The sequence below is a fragment of the Hyla sarda genome, chromosome 3 (assembly GCF_029499605.1).
Source record: "Hyla sarda isolate aHylSar1 chromosome 3, aHylSar1.hap1, whole genome shotgun sequence".
In the NCBI taxonomy this organism is placed as follows: Eukaryota; Metazoa; Chordata; class Amphibia; order Anura; family Hylidae; genus Hyla; species Hyla sarda.
Genome location: NC_079191.1, coordinates 370823389 through 370850342, shown reverse-complemented (window position 1 = coordinate 370850342; position 26954 = coordinate 370823389). Strand labels below are relative to the sequence as shown.

The following is a 26954-nucleotide window of genomic DNA, read 5'->3' as shown; positions in this document are numbered from 1 at the left end:
AGGCCCCCACCCGCGGTTTCTTTTCGGGTGGGAGGTCTTCTCTTGTTTTTCTGAGACATCTGGACCTCACACATTCAGGACTCTTGGGTCAGGGACATGGTCTCCAACGGTTACCAAATCGAATTCGCCTCCCTTCCGAAGGATCGCTTTTTTCGATCCCCGGCCCTCCGGTCTCCTCCTCTGGCGAAGCAATTTCGAGCGGCTCTCCAGTCTCTGCTTCTCCAGGGGGTGATCGTCCTTGTCCCTCCAGGTGAACGTTTTCGGGGTTTCTATTCAAATCTTTTTGTGGTCCCCAAGAAGGATGGTTCTGTGGGACCAATCCTAGACCTCAAGCATCTCAACCGTCATCTTCTCATCCGCCACTTCCAGATGGAATCTCTCCGCTCGGTGGTGGCGTGTCTGGAACAAGGGGAGTTCCTTTCATCGGTGGATATCAAGGATGCCTACCTCCTACCTTCTCATCAAGGCTCCAACCAGAGCCCAGACTCTGGAGAATCTGGACGTCACTCTCCACACTCTGACTCGCTTCGAGTGGATGGTCAACCGGGACAAGTCAGTCCTCCGGCCTACCCAGTCTCTAACCTTTCTGGGACTTCGATTCGACACGGCCTCTGCCTGGATTTGTCTTCCGCCGGACAAACGTCTGGTGCTCCGGGCGGGGATCAGCTCCCTGCGGACTCGGGTATCAGTCTCCATCCGCACTTGTATGGAAGTCCTGGGTCGGATGGTGGCCACTATGGAGGCCGTAACCTTTGCCCAGTTTCATTACCGCCCCTTCAACTGGCGATTCTCTCTCGGTGGAACAGGTCTCCTCTGTCCCTCGATCGTCAGATTGTTCTCCCTCTCAGGGTCCGTCAGTCTCTGCTCTGTTGGCTCCGCCCCCCCCTTCTTCTCCAAGGGCGGTCATTTCTTCCCCTTCACTGGCAGGTTGTTACAACTGATGTCAGCCTGTCTGGCTGGGGCGGCGTGTTCAGGGATTGGACGGTCCAGGAACTCTGGTCTCCCTAGGAGACCCTTCTTCCGATAAACATATTGGAATTACGGGCGATTCTTTGTCTTCTTCATTGGTAGTCCCGTCTTCAGTCCAGTCCTGTCCGTGTTCAGTCGGACAACGCCACGGCCGTGGCGTACATAAATCGACAGGGCGGCACTCGCAGCTCAGCTGCCATGGCCGAGGTGACCAAAATTCTCACCTGGGCGGAGAGCAAGGTTGAGCACCATGCTCAAGGCTCGTAAACCCTCCTCCGCAAGAATTTACCACCGTACTTGGCGGTTTTATTTTCGTTGGTGTGAAGCTCAGGACTTCTCCCCAGTGACCTTCTCGGGTTCCCCGTCTTCTCTCCTTTTTGCAGTCTGGGTTGGAACTGGGATTCTCTGTTCCCTTTAAAGGTCAGGTTTCGGCCCTTGCTGTTCTTTTCCAGCGGCCACTGACTTCTAATTCTCATGTCCGGACCTTCCTGCAAGGAGTGGCGCACGCTGTTCCTCCTTATCGGTCTCCTTCTTGGGACTTGAATTTTGTTCTGAGTGCTCTCCAGGGTGCACCCTTTGAGCCCCTTAGAGAGGTGTCTCTCCGCTTCCTTTCTTGGAAAGTGGCGTTTCTTGTGGCTATCACCTCCATCCGGAGGGTGTCTGAATTGGCAGCTCTTTCCTGCCGTTCTCCGTTTCTGGTGATCCCCAGGACAAGGTCGTTTTCCGGCCGGATCCTTCCTTTTTACCTAAGGTTGTCTCGGCCTTTCATCTCAACGAGGACATTGTCCTCCCGTCTTTTTGCCCGGTTCCTTCTCATCCTAGGGAGTGCTTACTCCACAAGCTGGACGTAGTTCGGGCTGTTCGGTCTTAACTCTCCATCACTTCTTCGTTTCGTCAGTGTGATTCCTTTTTCATCCTTACGGAAGGTCGTCGCAAGGGACAACCTGCTTCCAAGGCCACTATTTCTTTATGGATTCGGTCCGCCATTTTGGAAGCCTATCGCTGTAAGGGGAAGATTCCTCCTTTCATGGTTGTGGCTCATTCCACATGTTCTGTTGGGGCATCCTGGGCTCTCCAGAATAGAGCCTCGGCCTCGCAGATTTGCAAGGCGGCTACCTGGTCGTCTTTGCACACTTTCTCGAGGTTTTACAGAGTTCATACTTTCGCATCGGCTGATGCTAATCTGGAGGCGTAAAGTGTTGCAGGCGGCAGTGGATCGGCCGTCTGCCTGATTACTTATCTGCCCACGCAAGGGACGGCTTTGGTACGTCCCACGATCTGTGTCCCGCAATGGAGCCGATAGAGAAAAGGAGATTTTTTAACACTTACCGTAAAATCTCTTTCTCGAAGGATCCATTGGGGGACACAGCTCCTGCCCTTTTTGTTTTTTTTCCTTTGGTTCTCAGTCCGAGGGTGTGTTATGTTTCTTCTTCTGGTTCTCGGACAGTTTTGGGTTTTTCTTTGACCTATTGGTCTCCTCCTATTGCTCTGGAACTTAAACTGACTAGCTCAGAGCCTGAAGGTGGGAGCCTATCCTGTTGGGAGGAGCTGACTTTTTTTTTTTTTATTACCATAGTGTCACACCTCCTTAGAGACAGCAGCATACACCCACGTTCTGTGTCCCCCAATGGATCCTTCGAGAAAGAGATTTTACGGTAAGTGTTAAAAAATCTCCTTTTTATTTTTTTTATTTTTTTTTTAGGGTAGGGTCACGTAACGGATCAGCAGCCTATTTTACACTGTGGATCCGCCGGTGACCTGAACCATAGTGTGACTTCAGCTGTTGCCATCCCCCGCCCCCTGGCCTGCTCGCAGCAGCAATCCGCCGCTCCAAGCAGCCACACGGGGCTACGATTTGCCACACAGGGACCTGCGAGTGGCCGCACGCATAGCCAGTGTACTCAGACATCGCAGGTGCTCCACAAAGAGCAGGCCAGGGGGTGGGGCAAGACAGGGCAACAGCTGGAGGCACACTATTGGTCGTCCACTGGCGGATCCACAGCGTAAAATACGCTGTGGCTCCGTTACATGTGACCCTACCCTTAACTTGGCGGTGTAAGCCAGTTTAGTGGCATGAGACAACAGATTTCCTTTTAACCATTTTTAGCAGGGACCTAGGTGCACCTCTTACAGTTTGCAGTTTAAACAGAACTATTCTTTTAAGGACTTATGATGCATTTAGAAAGTCTTCAGACCCTTTTTTTTATTTTTTACATTTCTTTATGGTGAGGCCTTATGCTAAAATCAAAAATTCAGGTTTCCCCCATATTACACTGCACACACCTTCTGGATAAGGGTACAAAACATTTTCTGCTGCACTGACAGTTCCCAAAAGCACAGTGGCCATAATAATTCTTAAAGGGGGTACTCCCCTGGAAAACTTTTTTTTTTTTTTTTTTTTTTTTTTAAATCAACTGTTCTATTTAAAAATCTTAACCCTTCCAGTACTCATCAGCTGCTGTATGCTCCACAGGAAGTTCTGTTCTTTTTGAATTTCCTTTCTGTCTGTCCACAGTGCGCTCTGCTGACACATCTGTCCGAAGTAGGAATAAATCCCCATAGCAAACATATCCTGCTCCGGACAGTTCCTAAAATGGACAGAGGTGTCAGCTGAGAGCATTGTGGTCAGATGAAAAGGAAATTCAAAAAGAAAAGAACTTCCTTTGGAGCATACAGCAGTTAAGTACTGGAAGTATTAAGATTTTTAAATAGAAGTCATTTTACAAATCTGTTTAATTTTCTGGCAACAGTTGATTTAAAAACAAATATTTTCCAGGTGAGTACCCCTTTAAAGTAGATCTATAGTTTTTTATATTAGCTCATGGCCTTTACAAAACAAAATGTGAAAGGTTATGAAGACTTTGGGGGAGATTTATTAAAACCTGTCCAGAGGAAAAGTTGCCCATAGCAACCAATCAGATCACTTCTTTCATTTCACAGAGGCCTTGTTAAAAATGAAAGAAGCGATCTGATTGGTTGCTATGGGCAACTCAGCAACTTTTCCTCTGGACAGGTTTTGATAAATCTCCCCCCTTGAGTGCGTTGTCTAGTCATGAACAGAATAAAAGTCCATTTCCCATATTCTCAAGATGCAAAGAAGAAAATAATTTGTTCTTCAAAACTCCCAAGTTGCTGATTACTGAAAATAGACTTTTATATATATAGAACATAGAAGGCAGGATTAGACAGATAGAATTGTGCAACTTCTAAGCTCATGTTGCTCAAAGGTCATGTAAGTATTCTTATAGTAATAATCTTTGGGTTCAAATGAATATGTGCAGAAAATGGAATAACTTGTATTGATGAAATGTGTTGAATTTGAGACTTGGCTATATTAATTGTAGCAAAAAAAGAACTGTAGAGTCATGCATATTTCATGCTGTGGAGGTGCCAACGCGAGTCACTAGAGTGAGCTACCTGCTGCCGCGGGGTAGCCCTGTGTGTTGGCTGGTAACAGATCTGCAATGGGCAATCCACTTCTACGAGCAGACACACGGGGCTGCACGGCTGCAGCAAGGAGCACTCTCTAGTGCAGTGTTTCCCAACCAGGGTGCCTCCAGGTGTTGCATAACTACAACACCCAGCATGCCTGGACAGCCAAATGCTGAGTTGTAGTTTTTTGCAACATCTGGAGGCACCCTGGTTGGGAAATAATGCTTTAGTGATTGGCATTGCGCATCTTCAGCATAAAATACACTGCTTATACGCTACATAGGATTTCAGCTTATTTCAGGATATTCAGCTTGTAGATTGGCATAGCATAGGATAGGATATGGCATAGCATAGCATTGATCAGTGTTATCAGCACTCCTTTACTACTGCCTGCCGTGGCTAGCAGCAGTAAAGGAGCAATGATTGGACAGCACGGTAAGGGACCTCCGGCCATCCTCACAGCTGATCGAGACACCGCGGTGATCCCAATCAGCATCCCTGAGCTAACCCGCAGTTAACTTCAGGATCTTTAGATGCCGCAATCAACTTTAATTGCGGTGTCTATAGGCTTAATGCCGGACATCACCGCGATCAGTGATGTTCGGCATTAGCCACAGGACCCGGCTATGACGCGTACTCAGCTGCTGGGTGCGCTGCATAGTTCGGCACCTCCATGTCACCTGCCAGCGGGAGTCCCGCCAGCAAGTATCCGATTAGGTATCGGGGACATTTGCACGAGTACAAGTCCAGTATCAGTCCCAATACCAGTATCGGGACATCCCTATTCACTATGGTTTTTAATTGCAGGGAACCTACTGATCAGCTTATTTAAGGGGGTCCTTTTTTATAAAAAGGATCTTCCATTCAGTGACAGGGAAAACCAGTGTTTAGGAAGATGGCAGTGCTTATGGTCTTATTGTACAACAAAACTAAGGAAACCCAGATTAAAGTCATAAGAGTTGTTAATAGTGAAAATGGACCAAAAATATCATAAACTATTCAACGGTTTCCCTTTTCTTTTACTTTGTGCAGAAGAAGATATGTACATTGATGATGGAGAATTTGGAATCAACAGTAAGTAAAACTTTCTTTTATTGTTGTATAAGCCGTGCTTTAGCTTATGAAGCACATACAAGCTAAGGACAATCTACCATGGTGTTAATGGAGAAACAGTACAGTATTTCACATGCATTTAAAAGATGTATACTTGATGATGCATATTATTATAGACTTCCCTGTGGTAACTGAAAATGTGCGTGTGTGTGTGGTGTGCAAAACAGAAACTGGTATATTATCATTTAAGTAATACAATTCATTATGAAATAGTAAAAAAAAAAAAAAAAAAACATTTAATATGATAAAGGTTATACCTGTATTAGTAACACTTGATCAGCTTCTCTTCATAGACTGAAGGGGCGATGGGGTTGGGGAGGGGGAGGGTATTCTACTCCATCAATATGAGCAGTGTCTTTGAGTGAACAGGAGGAGTTTCAGCTGCGTTTTCTGTAGGTGAGATACCAAAAATCCCAGTTTGGAGGCGCTTATTGTTTTAGTATATTGTATTGTGTGCAGGAAGTAGTGGCTGCCCCCTTATGGTCTTGGATTACTCCCCATCTGCTGGTTTTACACAGGTATATTACAGACACAAGCCCCTGCTGGTCTGCTATAGTTTGGATATGAGACTTATGCTCTGGCCTGCATTTATGACCGAAATTCATCTACACTAAGATTACGTGGACAGGCGCTGTCAACAATTGGAATTCTGGACCCACCTAAAGAATAATCATGATTGTTCCTACCACAGACTTTTCCACTGCGTAAATTCCACAGTGTGAATGGTGAGGCAGAATCCCATTGAAAACAATAGGACTCTGCTGCAAGCCGAATGCTGTGGCGGAAATTCAGCAGTATCCTAATATAGATGCAGAAATGATACACCCATGTGAAACCAGTCTTATGATGATCTTGATCAAAGCAAAGGATAGAGGGGTCCCAAATGTGCCCAAAGTAGAGAAGAGTTGAGTCAGTTTATTTTAGGATTCCATCCCACTTGGAGTCACCCAGTTTACATATAAAGTAAGTAGCAATAATGCAGTTCAAAATATTTGGTATATACTGTGATAGAGTGTGTGTGTATATATATATATATATATATGTGTGTATATATATATATATACACACACTCTATCTATCGCTATATCTCTTAGGGCTCGCATAGTGCTGCTGTTTGCATTTTTTCTGTGAGTGAGAGGCAGCTTGCCTCATTCTTTTTATATTGAAGCCTTCCCTTCCCAATGTTCTAGACAAGCATGAAGAGTCAGGAGGTGGAAATTACGAAGCTCTCACCAGGAGCGTGCAGAATGACAGATACGAGTGTTTGGAAAAAAAAAAAAAAAATTTATGTTTTTATTCAAATTCATTTGAAAGGAAAGCAGTTTTGTTGTGTCCTGGAGCTCTAAACTCACTGACCAAATGTTTGTGAGGACAGGAACACATCAGCTCTGTTGCTGAAATATTTATTTTTTGTTCTGCAACCTAATGATGATCAGGGAAATTGAGTTTTCTAGTTTTGATGTCTGGGGTGTTTGGGTTTTGTGATCTTTCTTTTTCATTCTACAAAATGGGGTTCTCCTCTGGAGGCTTTTCTTTCTTTAATAAACTTCATGATTTTTTTGGCTTCCCTCAGATTATCAGATATACTTGTTTTAAAATTAAGATTTTTTTTTTAAACTAGTTTATTTAATCTGAATACAGATTTTATTTTTTTTCTTCATTTATTTGTTTCTTAATTAGTGTTAATGTTAGGAATTCCTTCTGTTATTAAAAGCAGATCAATGAGGCCCTGCCAAAGCTGACTTTTAGTGGGAACAATTATACCCAGTAAATTGTTTCCAAATCCTCATGTTGTACCCCTCGCATCCACTGCCCTAAATTGACCAGCAGGAATTGATTCAGCAGGAAAACCAGTGTAAATGAGCCAATGGATAGATGGGGCTTGTCATCAGAGTCCCGGACATACCTTTAATTATCTACATAGTACTTTCCAGTGCCAAGTTATAAGCTATTATGCAAAAGAGGCTTAAAAGCACAGGGGGCTATGTCTCTGTATCTAGTGGCTCAGTTAAAGGGGTACTCCACTGGAAAGCATTTTTTTTTTTTTTTTTTTTTTTTATCAACTGGTGACAGAAAGTTCAACAGATTTGTAAATTACTTATTACTATTTAAAACTTGTCAGCTGCTGTATGCTCCACAAGAAGTTATTTTCTTTTTGAATTCCTTTCTGCCTGACCACAGTGCTCTCTGATGACACCTCTGTCCATGTCAGGAACTGTCCAGAGTTGGAGCAAATCCCCATAGCAAACCTCTTCTGCTCCGGACAGTTCCTGACATGGAGGTGTCAGCAGAGAGCACTGTGGTCAGGCAGAAAGGAAATTCAAAAAGAAAAGAACATCCTCTGTGGTTTACAGCAACTGATAAGTACTGGAAGAATTAAGATTTTTTAATAGAAGTAATTTACAAATCTCAAATAATAGTAAGGCAGGAAAGGGGAGAGCACACAAGAGGCAACTTCACCTTAAATGATCTGCAGCGCAGTCTCGGCAACCTAATTCAGTATCTCCTGTGGGGTGCATATACAAGTGTGTGTTTGTGTGTGTGTGTGTGTGAAGTATCAATTAGTAGTAAAAGAGAGAGCACGTACATGCACTCACCGCTCGGCGGAGATAGCTGCGTCTCGGGGTCCGGTTCACGGGTTGCTGGGTCTCGGCATCAGAGCAGGTGTATGGCGCTTGTAGGCTACGCCAGCAGTTCCGCACGTGAGTGTGTGCTTTTTCCGGCCTCAGTTACATCATCGCGCCCAGGTATTTAATGTCGTAGGAACAGAGTGAGGTTGTTGTTTATTGTTACCATGGTAACCTCACTGTTTCTATGCCGTTAAATACCTGGGCGTGATGACGTAACTTTGAGGCCGGAAGAAGCACACACTCGCGTGTGAAACTGCCGGCGTAGCCTCCGAGCACCATACACATGCGCTAATGCTGAAACCCAACAATGCACTATTTCTGCACTTTCTCCTGTTCATTTGCCCATCACAAAATAACGGCCATTATTAACTGGCGATAACTGGTTAAAACGGCTATTAGAAAAATCACATAGGCTATAATGGGATTTTCTAACGGCCGTTATTGCTTTTTGTACCGGCCGTATAACTGCCGATTTCCAGGCTTTTTATAACGGGAGTTCATAACGGAAGTATTTTTATAGTGTGAATGCAGCCTTAGAGTGACAGGAGTGTGGATAGAGGAACCACAGTACGATCACCCCCAGTTGACTGTACAGGAGAAGAAATAAATGATATTTTATGTTGACGGGGGGGGGGGGGGGGGAGGGTCTATAAAGGGTGGGCACATGGGGGCCCCAAGAACTTCTATTTCCTGGTGGCTCCATAAGGTGTCAGTCCACCCCCTGGCTGTAGTCAAAATAATGGACACATACTTCTAAAGGAAAATAGTTGTAAAATAGTAATAATCCAAAAAATGACAGTAATTTTTTAGAGAATTTGCCATAAAATATTGTTGCTAACACATTGGTTTATAATATTAGTCTTATAGTTTTATTTTTCTGATACCAGCCAAAATTTTACCTATTACATTCTAAATACTACAGCAGAAAAAAATATGCATGTAGATATAGGTTTAATATTTATTGTTGCAAAGGCAGATTTACATTCTATTAATAATGTCAGTGATCACCACTGCAATACCTACATCATCATCAGCGACAACTCTTGAATAATTCTCAACAAGTTGTGTCCCACATGGAGTGTGTCTGTCTTTTCAATTAACCCTCTTAAACTGCCTGCTCAGTGAATCAAGGGTTAGTGTCCCCAATCTGGTAATTTGGTGGCTTTATTCAGTGTAATAGTGTCAGTGTGTCGTGGCTCAGGGTCTGCTGTGCCCCTGGGCTATAATACCTTTCTTTTGTAACCTCCTTATCTGCCCTGCGCATGCATGGTCAAGGGGTCTGTGAGTCTGTCAGACTCTCTGCTCGTGTCATCATAGGTAGAGAGCTCGCTCCCTAGTGACAGGTCTATGTGCACCGCTCAGTCAGTAGAGGCAGGTAGTGAGCTCTCTGCTTTTAGCTATTAGGGAGTCTCATCACGCATGTGCTGCAGTGCTAATTGACATTGCATGTGTAGCCAATCCACACAGGGCCACCATCAGAATAAAGCTACTAAATGACTTCACAAAAGCTATGACAAGCTTGGGGACACTCACCCATGCTTTATTGTGTGGGCAGTTTTAAAGGTGTACTCTGCACCTAGACATCTTATCCCCTATCCAAAGGATAGAGGATAAGATGTCTGATTGTGGGGATCCCGCAGCTGGGACTCCCGCCATCTCTGTGCAGCACCCGGCATTCGTTTAGAACGCTGGGTGTGGGCGGAGGGGGGTCGTGACCTCACAACCACACCCCCTCGTGCCGTCATGGTAACACCCCCTCAATGCAAGTGCTTCCATAGACTTGCATTGAGGGGACATGTCCATGATGTCACAAGAGGCGTGGTCACGACGCCCTCTCCGGCTCATTTTGTTCCAAACACTTGAACACTGGGGCAGCAGAGTACCCCTTTAAGGCCCATGCACACTAGAGAATTTCCAAACTGGGAAATTCTGGTGCAAGGATCCCCTTTTGAATGGGATTTTATTTTATAGATAGATAGATAGATACACGTTGGAATTAAATTATATAGAATTGGTTATAAAAGCTTTTTTTATCTATTACAATTGATGATGTATAAGCTGAAGCTCATATGTTTACACTCCTCTCCTTCTCCGCACTGCCTGCTCTATACTGCTAATGCTGATAACACAACTGATTCCCTTGCCATTTATCATAGCCATGTTTACCTCAATACTCTATTTTGCTTGATTTTTCTTGTTACATTTTTTTATACTTTTTTTCTTTTATAAATACTTTTGGATTTAACTAGAAAAAAAAAACTATAGGTGAGATTTATCAAAACCTGTCTAGAGGAAATGACATAGCATAGCAACCAATCAGATTGCTTCTTTCATTTTTCACTGGCCTTTTAAAGAAAAAATAAATAAATTAAAGAAGCAATCTTTTCCTCTGGACAGGTTTTGATACATCTCCCCCAATATGTGTTAATCCAGCTTCAGGCCCAGCTCATATCACAGTTGCTGGTATATGTAGGAAGAAAAGGGTTTTTACCTTATACCATGGCATACCCACAAGCAGCCATTTAATAAAACATCGTCTACTAGTGACTACGCTTTTTGTTTCTTATATGCCATGGTATATGTCGAGTACCTTTTTTGATGATATACTGTATCCTAGCAACTTAGGCTGGGTTCACACTGCCTTTTGTGTTTTTCTCTCTGTTTAATTGTTTAACTTTGCTGTATACTAAAGCGTAGTTGACTCCGCTATTGTATAAAGCCTAAACATTAAACTTGAGCAAAAACAGTGTGAACCTTCCTTTACCCGAAAACATGTGAATGATGCCTTACTGCAGTGCAGCCAGGGGAGGGGATGGCTGTGAATTATTTCCTAATCCTGTTCTAGGATGGTCTTACTACTAATTTTTTTTATTGCACCAAATATTGTAGTCCTTTATTCTTCCAAATTTATATAATATTTAAGATGAATATAATGTTTAAGTATATTGGGAAATGAGAAGGGTGTATTCACATATGCTAGTGGTATACTGCAATATGTCTTCAAAGGTAAAACATGTTTTTAATGTGTTTCACCTATGAAAACTTGTAATTTATGGTAAACTGGGCTAGGCTAGGTTCACTTCTGCTTTGACGCGCTGTTCTGAAAGCTCCGTTTGTAGAATCCCTTAAGAGTGGGGCTTGAGCGGAGAAAAATTACTGCAAGAAGTACCGTATTTATTGGGGTATACCACGCACCGGCCTATAACACGCACTCTCATTTCTCCAAGGAAATTTTGGTAAAAGTTTTTTAACCAAAATATCCTTGGAAAAATGAGGGTGCGTGTGTGTGCAGGTGTACCTCGATAAACTGTTTCTGGCGGCTTCTGCAGTTCAATGATTTAAAGCAAGCGCTTTAAATCATTGACGTGCAGTGGCTTCTGTGGGGCCAGAGTGCCGCTGCTCTATTCCCTCCCCGGTTTTATAGTTAAATATCCCGCCGCTGCCTGATTCCCTCCCCTTCCCCGGTTTTATAGTTACATGTGCCCTGGGGACTGCGGTCCTTCATGCTCCGGCCGCATCCTGAGCTGTCACTGTGCGCCCTGCGGAGGACGTCTCGTCATTGTGCAGCACACAGTGACAGCTCAGGAGGCCGCCGGAGCATGAAAGAGCGCGGTCCCAAGAACACATTTAACTATAAAACCGGGGATGGGGAGGAAATCTGGCAGTGGGACTCTGACCTGGCAGAAGCTGCTGCAGTTCAATGATTTAAAGCGCCCGCTTTAAACCATTGAACTGCAGTGGCTTTTGCTGGGTCACAAACAGTCTATCGGCGTATAACACACAGGCTAAAAATTTTAGCATAAAAAATGCGTGTTATACGCCGATAAATACGGTAATCTTTTCTCTCTGCTCAAGTCTTGATAATAAATACACTAGAAGGAACCCATTAAAGTCAATGGGACCCGTTGTGTGTGTGTGTGTGTGTGTGTGTGTATTGTGCAACTGATCGTCCAGCTTGTTTTTTTTGTCACAAACAAGTCTGTGTTGGCGCTCCGGCACAGACGTGAACCTAGCCTTTACTGTGACACATGGGGATACATACTCAAAGGGATGACATAACCTCTATGGTCTGGGTTTAGCTTGGTTTGCCTTGTTAAGTAAAAAATTTAAGGAATTGTAACTTCCAAATATGTTTATCTGTACCAGAGAAAGGGGCTCAGTATCCCTAGTACACAAGTTCTCCCAACAATTTTCAGGAATGCTGGCCAGATTATATATTATTTTTGCACATTTTGAGGATTTGCCACAAGTTTTCTCTAGTTATGACCACTTGAAGATGAATATATGCTGCAAAGAAAGGTACCGTATATACTCGAGTATAAGCCGACCCGAATATAAACCGAGGCTCCTAATTTCACCCCAAAAACCCAGGAAAAGTTATTGACTCGACTATAAGCCTAGGGTGGGAAATACATCATACCCCCTGTCATCATCCAGACCCCCGTCATTAACACCCTCATCATCATCACCGCCTGTCATCATCCCCCCTTCATCATCATCGCCTGTCATCATCCCCCCCCCTTCATCATTACTGCCCGGGCTTGCTGGGAGTTGTAGTTTTGAAACATCTGGAGGTCCGCAGGTTGAAGACCACTGAGGGCGGAGAGTTCACTCGAGTATAAGCCGAGGAGGGTGTTTTCAGCACGAAAAATCGTGCTGAAAAACTCGGCTGATACTCGATTATATATGGTATCTGTAAACTATTTAGATCAGTGAATCTCTACTCCAGTCCTCCCACGCCCAAGTGTTTATTCCGGACTCCTGCTCCACTTTGTCAATTCACTTTTTTCTAGGCTATATCCACATCCTATATTTTGTTATACAAAATTGTGCAGCACCATTCAAATTAGGCTTGGAGGCTAAATGTTCAATGCAGGCGCCTCACCCAGAATCTTGTAGCTGTGAAATCCCTCTACAGCACAAGACTCTAATATGATTCTATGGCAGACTGAGACAGATTTAGCACAGTTATGAGTTCCGGAGAGCGGTGAGGAGAATGGTGCCTCCATTGAGGCATTAAGATGCCAAATTCACAATAAAGATTTATAGAAACATGACTATGGGGCATGTAGTTACGCTTTAATGTGTCTAATTCTCTTGTTCTTGGTGGAGGTAAGGCGCCTCAAGAGGTGTCTGGCAGCGGTTTATCACCCCTCCCTTTGAAAACAAATACACACTCATAGTAGGGTGAAGAGGCCTGCTTAATGGCGAGTTGACACACAACAGTTTGGTGGCAGATTTGGTGCCATTTTTTGGTATCCTGGAACTTTACTTAAAAGACTGTTCATACTGCGGAATCTCCGCTCGCAGAATTCCATCTATTGGCTGCCACCGAAAACACTTTGGCGGTAGGACGGCGCGGCACTGGGCCATCACCATTGAGGGCTATGCAGTGCTCGTGGACTTCCGCACAAAGAATGAACATGTTCTTTCTTTGCGCATAATAACTCCAGAGGTGTAAATGTCCGCCACTGAAATTCCTCAGTGTGAACGGGTCTCACGGAAGACCCATTCACATTGATGGTACTGTTCACTGTGCATAATTCCACTCATGGAATTCCGCAGGAATTCTGCAGTGTGATCATACCCTTACACTGATACTGACAGTATACACTCTTACATAGGGCTGTATATAACAAACTACATCAAAATGTTTTGGGGATCTTGTTTATTTAGGACAGATACTTTAAGGTTCATGCTATTGTTCCTATTATTTTGTGACATGTACATGAAGCTGTGAGGCCACATGTAGCTTCTTTATTGCGATTTCCCTACAACAACACCGCTAAGTGTGGCCTGACCCATAGAAAGATTTAGTTGATCGCTACGCTGATGCCAAACAAGGTAAGCCAAGCTAACCTGACTAGTTATTTATTTTGCTCATAGTAACATGTTACATATGAAATAACTAACAATCGGTGACCATGCAACTGATGTCTATTTCTATGCTGACTGTAATTCTCTTGTTTGGGTTGTTGTTGCAACTTATAACTTTCATCTACTTTGCCAGATGGCGTTGAGACAGTGGATTCCGGATGGCTGACATGTCAGACTGAGCTTAGATTACGTCTACATTATTCTGAAAAACAGCCTGTTTCTATATCCAAGAAAAAATTTAAAAAATCTAGGTTTAGGTATGGTGATGAATCGGTCTTGCGTTTTTTTTTTATTTAAAGAGCAAAGATTGCTTGCCACCTCGTTTTTTATTTAATGCTGTTTGTACAGAAATTTGAGACCACACTGGTCTTGGCTTCTCAATGAACAGGAGCGAAAACCTCAGCAATTGCTTAAATATAATGAGTACAATAAAAAAAAAATGACTGACCCTTACTTTAGAAAATAGAATCATGTGACTTAAGCCACAGATGTAGCAGAGCAGTTTTTGGTTTTTAATATGGTGAATTTTTTTTAATTTTTTTTCAAAATGGGTGTGAATCCATGCTAAAACCTTTTTGGTTTTATCGCTGTTTTAGCCTGGATTCACACAGCTGTAGAAAAAAAGAGGGGGCTCAATCCACTCAAATCCATGAAGTACGGGTGCTACTCAATGGTTAAGAAACCAAATACAAAAAGACAAGAAGTAACACTGAAATAGTAGCACACCAGAATTATAATAGTAAACAAATCTTTATTGTACAACATGTATACTGTAAACATTAAAGATATTGCACTTGTGGAGGAAATGCAAAAACAATTAAAATTGGCTCAGTGTCTAGGAGAGGGGGTTCATGGTCCCTCCCTAGGGTTGTCCTTTGGCTCCTAGTGAGTCAATTTTAATTGTTTTTGTATTTCCTCCACAAGTGCAATATCTTTAATGTTTTACAGTATACATGTTGTACAATAAAGATTTGTTTACTATTAGAATTCTGGTGTTCTACTGTTTCAGTGTTACTTTTGGTCTTTTTCTAATTTGGAATCACACAGCGTTAATGCAGTGCCCTTGTATCCACCCACAGCAGCGTGCACATACCCCAGCTTCTTACCTGAACCCCTTCTCCAACCCCTTTTGCCACATGGTAATCGAACATAAAAGGGACGGGCAGGAAATGTGTATGCCACACACAGGGCGCTGGCAGTATTGTAGACAGGCGACCTGGGTAAGCCTACTGTATGATGTAGATTTGTGATGTCATATTTGCAACATGGCGGTCACTGCAGACGACGCTCCAAAATAATACCTTTAAGTACCCTTCTTCAGAATAAAAAGAACAGTTCAAAATAAAAATTAATGGACAACCCCTTTAATGGCTGAAATTTAGTAAGCAAGGGACTGCACGCTTCTGTGGATAGGGGATAAATGTCTAAGTTCCTTTTGAATACGCCTTTAAGTACTACATAAGTGGTGCACTAAAGAACTAGGTAAATGATAAATTCAGCTCTGCTTCATTTGTGGCATCAGTTACCTCTGTTTTATTTAATTTAAGGTGTTCTCCCCTGAAGAATGTTAATGAAAAATCCATCATTCTTTGCCTTAAAATGAAATAAAACATTGATTCTCTAATATAGTACATGCTTTTTTTTAATAATCGCTTATACTTGAAACACTTTTTTTTCCCCTATCAAAAAGAAAATGTCCTTATTCCCTTCTTATTGCATGTAAGCCTTGATTCACGAATGCCGTCCTCATTGCTGTAGGAAGCTAACTTAAAAAATGATCTCTAAGCAGACTCCTTCCAGTCATAAGAAAATGGTGTCTGGTGGCTTGCTTTGAATTGTTTGTTTATGAAGTGATCATATCTAACTAACATGTGAAAATGAAGGCTGCTTGTGCCACCATTGTGAGGACTAAACTAACATGCTTTAGCCAGTCTAGTCTCTAGACATTCATTCTGCGCAAACTTTCTTTTTTCTTTCTTTCTTTTTTGTGGTTTGTGGACAAAAACTTACATTTAGAATGTGAGTTGTAAGAAGATGGAGCCTCGCTCCGCTAACTGTACAAACAGCATTACATACCATAATATATATAAGCATTTATAACTGGATACAAACATTTGGGGTTTTTGAGAGGTTAAGGTGTTAAATTCCAAAGATAAGTCAATATTCTGTAATTTGTAAAATCCGGGTAATGTAAAAAGAAAATTAAATTTGAACACTGAAAATTTAGATTTTGCTTAGGCAGACCTCACTAAATCTTATTTAGACGGGGTCCTGGGATGTGGACTGTTGGGGTTCTCCTGATTGGCTTTCTGTAAGTATTCTCCTCATTCAGAATCACATCATTTTTGTTCTTTTCTCAGTCCATTTATCCACAAGACTGGGAAGATGGCTGTGTTTAAGCAACAGGAGAACCCCACCATATCTTTGTAACCCCCAGCTAATAAAGATTTTGAGGAGGGGGGTGACTTTCACCTAAGTAATTATTATTACTTGGATTTTAGGTCTTATGTTTAAAGGGTGTGTCCATCTTTGCAACCATTTTTTTATTGTTGCAGTGCATCTAAAACTCCATTCACATAATGTTTTGTTCTTTCGTCAGAGGTATCCCTTTGGAGATGACCTAACTTATATATTTCCAATGGACGACTGCAGCTTATTCCATGTCAAAGGCATACAGTGAAATTCAGAAGGAAGCAGCAAACATAACTGCCCATATATGCACAGAGTATCAGAGCTTCTCCAGGGAAGCCATTCAGTCTGCCTATCCTCCTACCGCACACATTGTAGAGAAAACTATCTCCTACACACATTTTATGGTCTGCTGTATCTCTGCTCAGAAGGGAGATGAGGTGTAGGAAATTAAGGCTGGGTTCACACTGTGAAATTTCTGGACGGAATTTCTGCCGGAGATCCTGCGGGCGGCGCTAGGACCTCCGGTCCTATAACCGTAAATGCATTCCTAAGCAGATCCACCAAAAGATCCTCTCGGAAATATCCACTCAGAAATGCATTGTCGTCTATGGGAACTGCAATCCAGTTCTAGCAGAGAGTCCGGTGCAGTATGAACCTAGCCAAAGGTGTTCCCTGCATCTGTGGCTTTAGAAAACTCCAATGATCATGCCTATAATGGAACAGTGACTCCACCGGAGTTTCCAATTTGCGAATTTATTTATTTTATTATTTTGAGATTGAGAACAATCTGAACATTAAAATGGAAAATGGTTGCAGAGGTGGACATAGCACTTAAGGGGAAACTGACAGCCGTTTCACCATCACTAAACCCAAGACACAGGGTTATAGTGCTGGTAAGCCAGAATAAAATCATGTATTACTTGGACCGGTGCCTCCATTCCGTACATATACAATGTATTAGCCGGCATTGCTAATATGTTGATCACTGGCTTTGCAAAATGGAGGAGGAAGCCAGCAAACCCAGTATCCCTACCTCCTTACCTCAGCTCCCATATACCCACCTCATGAATATTCTGTTTGCCCATTTGAATGCCTGATAGGCAGACATATGTGAGCAGAGGGGAAGGATGCTGGGTTAGCTAGCCCCCTCCTCCATTGCGCAAAGCCAGCTAATACATTGTATATCTCCAGAATGGCGGCAGCGATCCTAGTGAGGTTGAATTATAACTCTTTGTATTGAGTTTAGTGCAGGTGAACTGGCTCTTAGTTTCCCTTTTAAATACTCTGGAAGTTAAAAGAATGATTCTATCTTGGTGCCACTTTTATGCTTTATAGTGTTCAAGGTGTTCTACATATAGAGGATGTGCCAGCTTGTTTAAGGGTATGTTTTAAAAATACAACCCAATGATGAAACTCATAGTAAGCATTCAGATTTTGCTGAGTTTTTACTAGAACATGGATATTGAAGGCAGCATATGGTCACTGGTGGGCTGTTACAGATTCTTTTAACACACACGCTGTAATATCTATCTTTTAAAAGTTTAAGCTTAATGGTTAACCCAAACAGATTCACTGGTTGTGTGCCCCCTACATTTATTTATTTATTTATTTTTCTTTTCTTTTTTTTCTTCAAAGTACTTTTTTTTTAACTCAACAGCGCGTGGAATTATTCCTTAGAAAGTTTAGGAAGGTGCAGCTCGGTAACAATTTTTATTTTTTAGTTCATTTATAGGCAGGCGGGGGTGGGGGGGGGGTTCTGCCCATTTGGGTTTTTAAAGGAAATCTGTCACCAGTGTCATCTGCACTAACCTTTCTCTGGTAATCTCCTCCATTAACTTCAGCTCTGTCTCGACTTGGGGCACGGGCGGAGCTTAGTGACGTCACCGCTGCAGTTCTCCAGCAGTGGGAGCCAGCAGAGAGCAACATCGGCTTGGGGCATGGGCGGAGCTTAGTGACATCACCCTGCTGGGTCCCACTGCTAGAGAACAGCAGTGGTGATGTCTCTAAGCTCTGCCCTTGCCCCAAGTCGGCCCGGAGCTGAAGTTAACAGGAGATTACTGGTGATACCCTGCACGGACAAGGTAAGTACCGTTGTCATCAGTGTCACCTGCACTACCTGTCTATACCAACAGGTTAGTGCAGGTGACACTGGTGACAGATTTCCTTTAAGATTAATATAACTGCATGACTAAGTGTAGTGTTTCGCACGGTATGTTCTTGGATCATACTCTACCAGGTCAGTTTTTCTGTGTGCTTTACAATTAATATCCATCTATCTTGTGCGGACAGGGTGAAGTTAACATTTGGAGGTCTTGAAGAAGAAGGTGAAGATGAAGAGCCCGATAAACTCTCTTCAGTTCTCCTCCCAAGGATGGCAAACACATTTGAAATCTCCTTAATAAGCAATACTGAATTTAAGTCTCGGCACTCGCAGCCAGAATGTGGTTATGCACTCCAGCCTGATCGATGGACTGAATTCAGTATACACACCATGGAGCCTGATAACCTGGAACTACTTTTTGACTTTTTTGAGGTGAGTGTTCAATGAAATATATGTATTCTTTGGAAAACTCCATGTATTTCAGTCATTTGTTGAAAAATATTTCTGCAAGTCTTACACTAAAGAATGTTGCAGCAAAATGGCAAGTCGCACACCGGAAGCTTAAATCTGTGCCTGCTGTAAGCGACATAGATTCGTACTGCTTTTTGCGATTGTCAGACTGTTGTTCGCCTCTCACCCAGCCCAATCTATTTTATTGGGGGAAATGATATGCACAATCTTTTATAACTTTGCTACTGCGTACATTTGGCACAAATACATTAATAGATTCTTCATTCTCTTTGTAGCCCAGGCCTAAATGTAGTCGTCATACTTAAAATTGTACCTGCAGGAATCCACTTAAAACCCTCCTAAAGGAAATCTAACAGATGGGTTTTAGTGCAGATGTACCTGATTAAAATGAGGTATTTCTTGTAGATTGTAAGCCCTCGCAGACAGGGACCTCTCTCTTTATATCTGTCTGCAATTTACTCTCACGTTCACTGTACCTGCATTTGTTTTTCTAATGCTAATCAACTGTAAAATGCCCTGAAACAAAAAAAAATGCTAAGAAAATAAAATAAAAATAGTAATAGATCACCAAAGGCAGCATGTAGATCAGTGCTGCCTAGGGCCATATGCAAATTTTCCACTGTGTGCAATGCAGGAGCAAGTCACATTCTGATAGTCCCTTCCTCCCTTTCCCAGAAATGCCCTCCTACCTCATAAAGACAACCACTGGTTAGGATACTGAGCATGTGCACTCAACTTCTTTAGTCGACCATGGTGAAGCCTGATCTAAGGGGAACCTGTGCTGTAAAACTGCTGTATGGTCTTACTCACCGTGCTGTGTTTAGTTCCAGGGTCTTGGCAATCTTCTTATAGCCTAAATCCTCTTTATCTAGGGCAACTATTATTTTTTTCAGATCCTTAGAGAGTTTGTCATGAGGTGACATGTTGAACTTCCAGTGTCAGTGTGTGAGTGCGATAACACCTAAGGCCTTGTAACACTAACGAATCACATGACATCAGGGTAGGAAAATGTCTAATTGGGCCCAGTTTACTCTCACTCAGGTTTAGACATTATGGCTGTGTGAGTTATTTTGGGGGGACTCTACATTATACTTTTATACAGACCGTGCACTCACTACTTTACATTGTAGAAGACGGTCATTTCTTCAGTGTTCAGTATTGTCTCGTGAAAAGATATCATAAAATATTTACGAAAATGTGAGGTTATGACTCACTTAGATACTGTAAATCAGATGGTGCTAAGGGGTGAAATATGGAGTGCTTTACTCTCTTTGGTTTCAATAACAAATCATCTGGAATAACCAACAGGGAATTATAAATTACCTGTCTGTAGAGGGGAATTGCTAGAAAGTACATTCCTGTGATTATAGCAGCCTTGGCACTGATTAAGGCAAGCACTCTCTTATTCTGCTTATGAAACCGTGACTGGGCTTGTTGTTCTTCTATACAGTTTATGGTAGACAATATATATATATGGTATAACTTTGTTTAGTAATTGGGGTGTGTAGTCATGTTAGTGACTGTATATGTAGGAAAAACTGAAGTACAGCACTCACCCTTTTGTTGTCAACAAAGTTAGGTTTATTCAAACAATTTCATTGTTTTACCGTGAAACGGCACAGTCGCTGCGCACTGCTCGAGTGAGCTCACTTTCCTTTTTGCTCCCCACAATCCACTGTACTGATGAAATTGTTTGAATAAACAAGGCAAAAAAAAAAAGTACACCATGTAGCGCACACCCAATCAATGTACAAAAATGTTTTATTAGAAAATTCATAAATCACTTTAGACAACAAGAAACATCCATAAAAACATTTAAGAGGCATAAACATGCCCTCCCACAAGAGGGGGGGAGCCCGTAGGACACCTCCCAGGACACCTGTATAACTAAGTTCTAACATTGCCTCGAAATATACATCCAAATAACAACATAGTTCAATATCTATACAATCTGCATATGTTACCACAGACTCCCTGCCAAATACAATATGCAACCTGATTAAAGGGAAATCCCCAAGTATAGCAGACAGGTGGCTGGGAAATGCAAGAATCAAGAAGCAATGTAATGAATAATCCCTATACAGGCGTCCCCCTGAACCCCATGCATTCCGTCACCTACTGGTGACTTCCTCAGGGTTTTATCATCATCATTGTTTGAATAAACCACAATTCGTTGACAACAAAAGGGTGAGTGCTGTGCTGCAGTTTTTTCTACAAATACGGTACGTTTTTGCATGTGTCTCAAGCGCGACACACCTCCTGACAACCAGTACAGTATCCCCAATTTCACTACATGCAGAGTGGCTTTAATCCAGTGCCGAGCACTCGTTTCTCTACCCACAAACCATGTTAGTGACTGCCTCATCCATCTTTTGTACTTGCCACCAAAACAGTCCTTTTCTGGTAAATGGATATACCTGTTGTAGATGGCTAAAGAGGTCTAGAGCCCAAATGGTTTTGCTTTGAAGGGTAAGGCATCACTTGCTGCATGAGGATTACAGATTGAGTTGACCCTGTTGTATAAAAGGATGGAATTCTTGGATAATTTAAATGAAATAATGTAACTGGAATAAAATAACGTGTGTTTTGTTTTCATACATGCAGGAAGAGCTTAGTGAGGCTGTGGTGCAAGGTGATGCACTCCCCGGACATGTGGGCACAGCCTGTCTCTTGTCATCCACCATCATGGAAACAGGGAAAAGCAATGGCCTTGTCACAATTCCCATCATGAGTAGAAATGCCAGGAATACTCTGGGGAAAGTTCGAGGTATGCCTTGTGATTTACTGATTAAGGGTACTGAGCACCGCTTCTAATCGGCAGTTACAAATCCTGCGCATCAAATCTGCACAGGATCCTGTGTGTGTGTGAACGTACCCGAAGTGTACATTCACACATACAGGATCCTGTGCAGATTTGTTGTGCAGGATTTGTAACTGCAGATTAGACGCTGTGCTCTGTCATTTAGTTTGCATTGAAGTCTGCAGCAGAAAATCCTGCACATGAAATCTGCGAACTTGTGAATGTACCCTAAACAAATTTTTTATTTTTTTTTATTCCATTTAATTTCCTGGGCATCTTTTCCGTGGGAAATGAAAAAGCGGAAATTTCACACCACCAGCCTACAGTGAGATGAGCAAATGAAACACCATAACCCACTCAGTTTTACAGTGTGACATAATTACTATTCTAAAAGAAGGAACAGCCTGTTGATGAATGTGCCAACTAGTAGAACACTACAGGAATAGTGCGTCAACTAAATATTTCCCACATAGTCTAAATCTATACAGTGTTTAGAGGTTGATCCGTTAACTTGTTTGTATGTCTTTATTTAGCAAGACTTCTATAGGAAGAAACAGGTTATCAGATTACACAGGCAAGAAAGATAAACCCCCAGTCCAGCCTTGACTACTTATAAATATAAAAAATAAATCTCTCAGACATAAACCTCTTTAAGCTGAATTAGATATTTTCATGTTTATTATGACACACATTTTTCTTTTTCTTTTTAGTTGACTTTATTGTCATAAAGCCAATACTGGGTTATTCATGTGACATGAGCAGCTCGTTCTGTAAGTACTGGAAGCCAAGGACACCACTTGACGTTGGACATAGAGGTGCTGGCAACTCTACTACCACTGCTAAGTAAGATTAATAGAGCAGAGAATGAACAATTTATAAATTTCTGTTTCTGAAATTCAGTATTTAGAATTGTGTACTTTATAGCTAAAGATGCTTACATTAAGCATATGTGTGTACTGTATACTATGTACATTTATTCTGTATTGATAGTAGTACATTGACTATTAGTGTTTTTTATTTCTAATTTCCTGCGTTCTTGTTTGGTAGGATGGCTAAAGTCCGAGAAAACACTGTGGCCTCATTAAAAAGTGCTGCCAACCATGTAAGATATACAATATATTTATAATTTTACTGTAATGCCACTTTTGGAAGTTGATAATAGCATAAAGTGTATGGGTGCTGGTAGATCATCACTCTGAGAGGAGGAAAAGGATCAACTTTTTTACCGTGTCACCTTTTAGGAGAGATGCAGGGGATTTGGTGCTGTGTAGAGAACAAACAAAGCTTTACCCCACTCCCCTTCCCCCCAAAAGATATATTTTTTAATTGTTTAGTACAGAGTTATAAATCTATTTAGTGCTACTGTCAGGCAGGATAGACTTGTTAAACTGCACACATAACGCATTAGGGCTTAACAGATCTAATCTAGCCATACGTGTCTTTACATAGTAGTAGTGTTCCTTATCTTCATAAAAACAGCTTTTCTATCCTGGCTAGGAGTCATCCGAATTGTCATTGAGGCAGGGGCCCGGGATCCACTTTCCTCTGGGGCTGCACCAACTCTCTCGGACAACAGAATACTGTAGATTGACACAGGACTCCCCAGCGATGGCCCTGTGTAGTTTTCATGCGCGCGCTGTCAGCAGCGTAATGTACCCGGACAGACGTATTCCCCACTTTTCCCACTGTTAGGACAACTCCTGGCCAGGACACACAAGCTATTTTTATTTATTTTTTTATATTAAAAATGCTACAATGTAAACAGGTAATGCCAGACTTGTTAAAGGGGTACTCCAGTGGAAAACCTTTTTTTTTTTTATCAACTGGTGCCAGAAAGTTAAACAGATTTGTAAATTAGTTCTATAAAAAAAAAATGTAATCCTTCCAGTACTTATTAGCTGCAGAATACTACAGAGGAATTTTTTTCTTTTTGGAACACACAGCTCTCTGCTGACATCACAAGCACAGTGCTCTCTGCTGACATCTCTGTACATTTTAAGAACTGTCCAGGGTAGGAGAAAATCCCCATAGAAAACAAGCTGCTCTGGACAGTTCCTAAAATGGACAGAGATATCAGCAGAGAGCTCTGTGTTCCAAAAAGAAAAGAATTTCCTCTGTAGTATTCAGCAGCTAATAGTACTGGAAGGATTAAGATTTTTTTAATAGAAGTAATTTACAAATCTGTTTAACTTTCTGGCATCAGTTGATATAAAAAAAAAATTAAAAAAAATTGTTTTCCACCGGAGTACCCCTTTAAGCCCATAAAACACTGTGTGTGCAACTTAACAGGTTTACCCTATTTAACAGTTGCACGTTCATGGTGATTAAAGGTGTGCTTTACTTTGAGTTGAGGATATATATTTTTTTGCCCATATAAACCACACCCACCGCCAGTACAGCTGCCTCCATACATTCCATTACTGTAAACATGTGACCACTACTTAAACCACCAGAAAATCAGATAAGTGCATGTTTTTACTGTGTAACAGGAAGTGGTCTGTCCTGTGTGTCTGACTTCCTGTTATCTAGAGGATTACATAATCAGATCCCTTGTGCAGTTCTCAGACACCTCCCCTCCCCACCATTTCTTTCTGTGTGTCCTCCGTTTATAGACTGCTGCTGCTGTCTCTGTGGGACCAGGAGAGCAGTGGTATTCAGTTGGTAAGTTCATGCAGTGAGTAGCTGCAGAGTTATGGCACTCTTCTGATGCGCACTGCTTGTCTCCTCTGTGTGCTTTGAGCAGATTCTCTAGTATGTTGTTAGTTAACCTACAAGAATAGAAACCAAAACTCTGTGTGAAAAAACCCCACTATGTGAGATTTAAGTAAATATATAATCCTAAAAGAAACCTCACTTATGAAAAAGAACATACCAAAATCAGTTAAAGTCAATCTTTATTGACAGTCAATTTAGATAGGCCACATATGTATGCGGCATCTCCGAACCTGCCAGAACACACCCCTCCGAGTGCATCACCACAGAGCGCACCTCACCACGGCAGACATCTTATCTGTGGGCAAATCTGCTGGCAAAGGCATGGGATAGTGAGATGAAAATGCCTATGCAAGTTCACTCCAATGAATTAGTACACTGGCAGCATATGCCCCGTAAGGTTTGTAAAAAATAGTCTAGAATTAATAATATTGCATAGAGCTGATCCATAAAGGGGTACACTGGTGGAAAACTTTTTTTTTTTTTTCTTTAAATCAACTGGTGCCAGAAAGTTAAACAGATTTGTAAATTAATATGTAAAGTCCTCCGCTCGATCCCCCTTACCGCTGCTCTAGTGCTCCGACCAGAGAGGTGGCGTTCCTCTCCACGTGCAGCAAACAAACAATAGATGAGGTCCGGCACAATAGTAGCAGGTAAAATCCAGTGCTTTATTCAACATGCAGAATAGCAAATGGTACAGGAGACAATAGCCTACGTGTTTCGGGCTGTTGAGCCCTTAGTCAGCCCGAAACGCGTAGGCTATTGTCTCCTGTACCATTTGCTATTCTGCATGTTGAATAAAGCACCGGATTTTACCTGCTACTATTGTGCCGGACCTCATCTAAAATTTGTAAATTACTTCTATTAAAAAATCTTAATCCTTCCAGTACTTATTAGCTGCAGAATACTACAGAGGAAATAATTTTCTTTTTGAAACACAGTGCTCTCTGCTGACATCTCTGTCCATTTTAGGAACTGTCAGGAGCAGTATAGGTTTGCTACGGGGATTTTCTCCTACTCTGGACAGTTCTTAAAATGGACAGAGATGTCAGCAGAGAGCACTGTGCCCATGATTCAGCAGAGAGCACTGTGCCCATGATTCAGCAGAGAGCTCTGTGTTCCAAAAAGAAAAGAATTTCCTCTGTAGTATTCAGCAGCTAAGAAGTACTGGAAGGATTCATATTTTTTTACTTTCTGTTTACTTTCTGGCACCAGTTGATTTAAAAAAATAATAATAATGTATAATGATTAAATAATAATAATGTTTTCCACCCGAGTACCCCTTTAAAGTACTGGCTTATAAATGTAAACATTATAAATAAAGTTAGAATTCATAATAGTACATATCAATACTCATTCATGGAATAACAGCACATAAATATGAGCCTTGCACATTTGCAATTCATAATGTGGACTCACTTTACCCAAGCAATAATAATAAAAAAAAGGAATAAATACTTTCAAAGGACAAATAATTAAATATAAATAATAATGTGATATGAATAAAACAAAAATGTCTAAAAGATGCTAGTGCAGAATGTAATTGTATATAATTACCCCGATTATTAAGGGAATAACTTATCCCAGCATATACAAAATAAATAGTAAATAATAAATAAGGAACAAATCATGATAAATTCAGGATGTTTAAAATAGTGTAAATATGATATATAGAGTTTATTTAGCCATATTCTTGTCATGAAGATAAGTGAGCATGTGTATTAAATCATGCAAAACACAAGTGTATAAAACAAAAAACATCATTTATTGTGGAATAAATGATGTGTGAATTTAGATAAGTGAATAAATATGACCCTATGGAATAGTTGTAGATAAAAAATGTGTGTATATATATCTAATAATAAAAAAGTGTATAAAGAAAAAGTAAATACATACATGATGATGTGTGTGCAGTGTGAGAGTGGAAATCAAAAAATTAAGTGCCAAATATAAAAAAAAATATATAACATTTTTTTAATATATAATATGACTAAAATCACAGCACTTAAAACAAAAAACACGAAAGAAGGGAAAAAAGAGCAGGAGAGAGTCCGAAACTCATATCATCTCCATATCCACAGGTCGATGTTCTTATTCCCCAATGGGGGAAAGGGTATATTAGCAGATATCTGATCATATGCTGATGCTACCTATAAAAAAACAAGAAACAACAAAAATTTATTATCATTCATGATCAATATCACACATTCTCTAGTATGTCCTGTGTGATAGAGCTTAAAGGGGTACTCGGCTGCCCCAGCATTTGGAACATGCTGGGGGTCGTGAGTTAATGACCACGCCCCCTAGTGATGTCACACTACACCCCCTCAATGCAAGTCTACGGGAGGGTGTGATAGTAGCCATGCCCCCTCCCATAGACTTTCATTGAGGGGGTGTCGTGTGACAGTGACGTCACGTCCTCGCTGCCCGCACCCAG

The 26954-nt window shown here is 41.6% G+C and overlaps 1 protein-coding gene across 3 annotated transcripts in view; it reads left to right on the top strand.

Moving 5' to 3' along the window:
• Positions 1 to 26954, top strand: part of GPCPD1 (glycerophosphocholine phosphodiesterase 1) — an 82452-nt gene that overhangs the window by 19965 nt on the left and 35533 nt on the right. For all 3 annotated transcript variants that reach the window (XM_056567808.1, XM_056567809.1, XM_056567810.1), the window contains exons 6-11: positions 5434 to 5475; positions 14155 to 14278; positions 18723 to 18966; positions 21610 to 21772; positions 22516 to 22648; positions 22853 to 22907. In XM_056567808.1, the coding sequence (XP_056423783.1) occupies positions 5434 to 5475; positions 14155 to 14278; positions 18723 to 18966; positions 21610 to 21772; positions 22516 to 22648; positions 22853 to 22907 (761 nt within the window). The remainder of the gene's footprint in view (positions 1 to 5433; positions 5476 to 14154; positions 14279 to 18722; positions 18967 to 21609; positions 21773 to 22515; positions 22649 to 22852; positions 22908 to 26954) is intronic.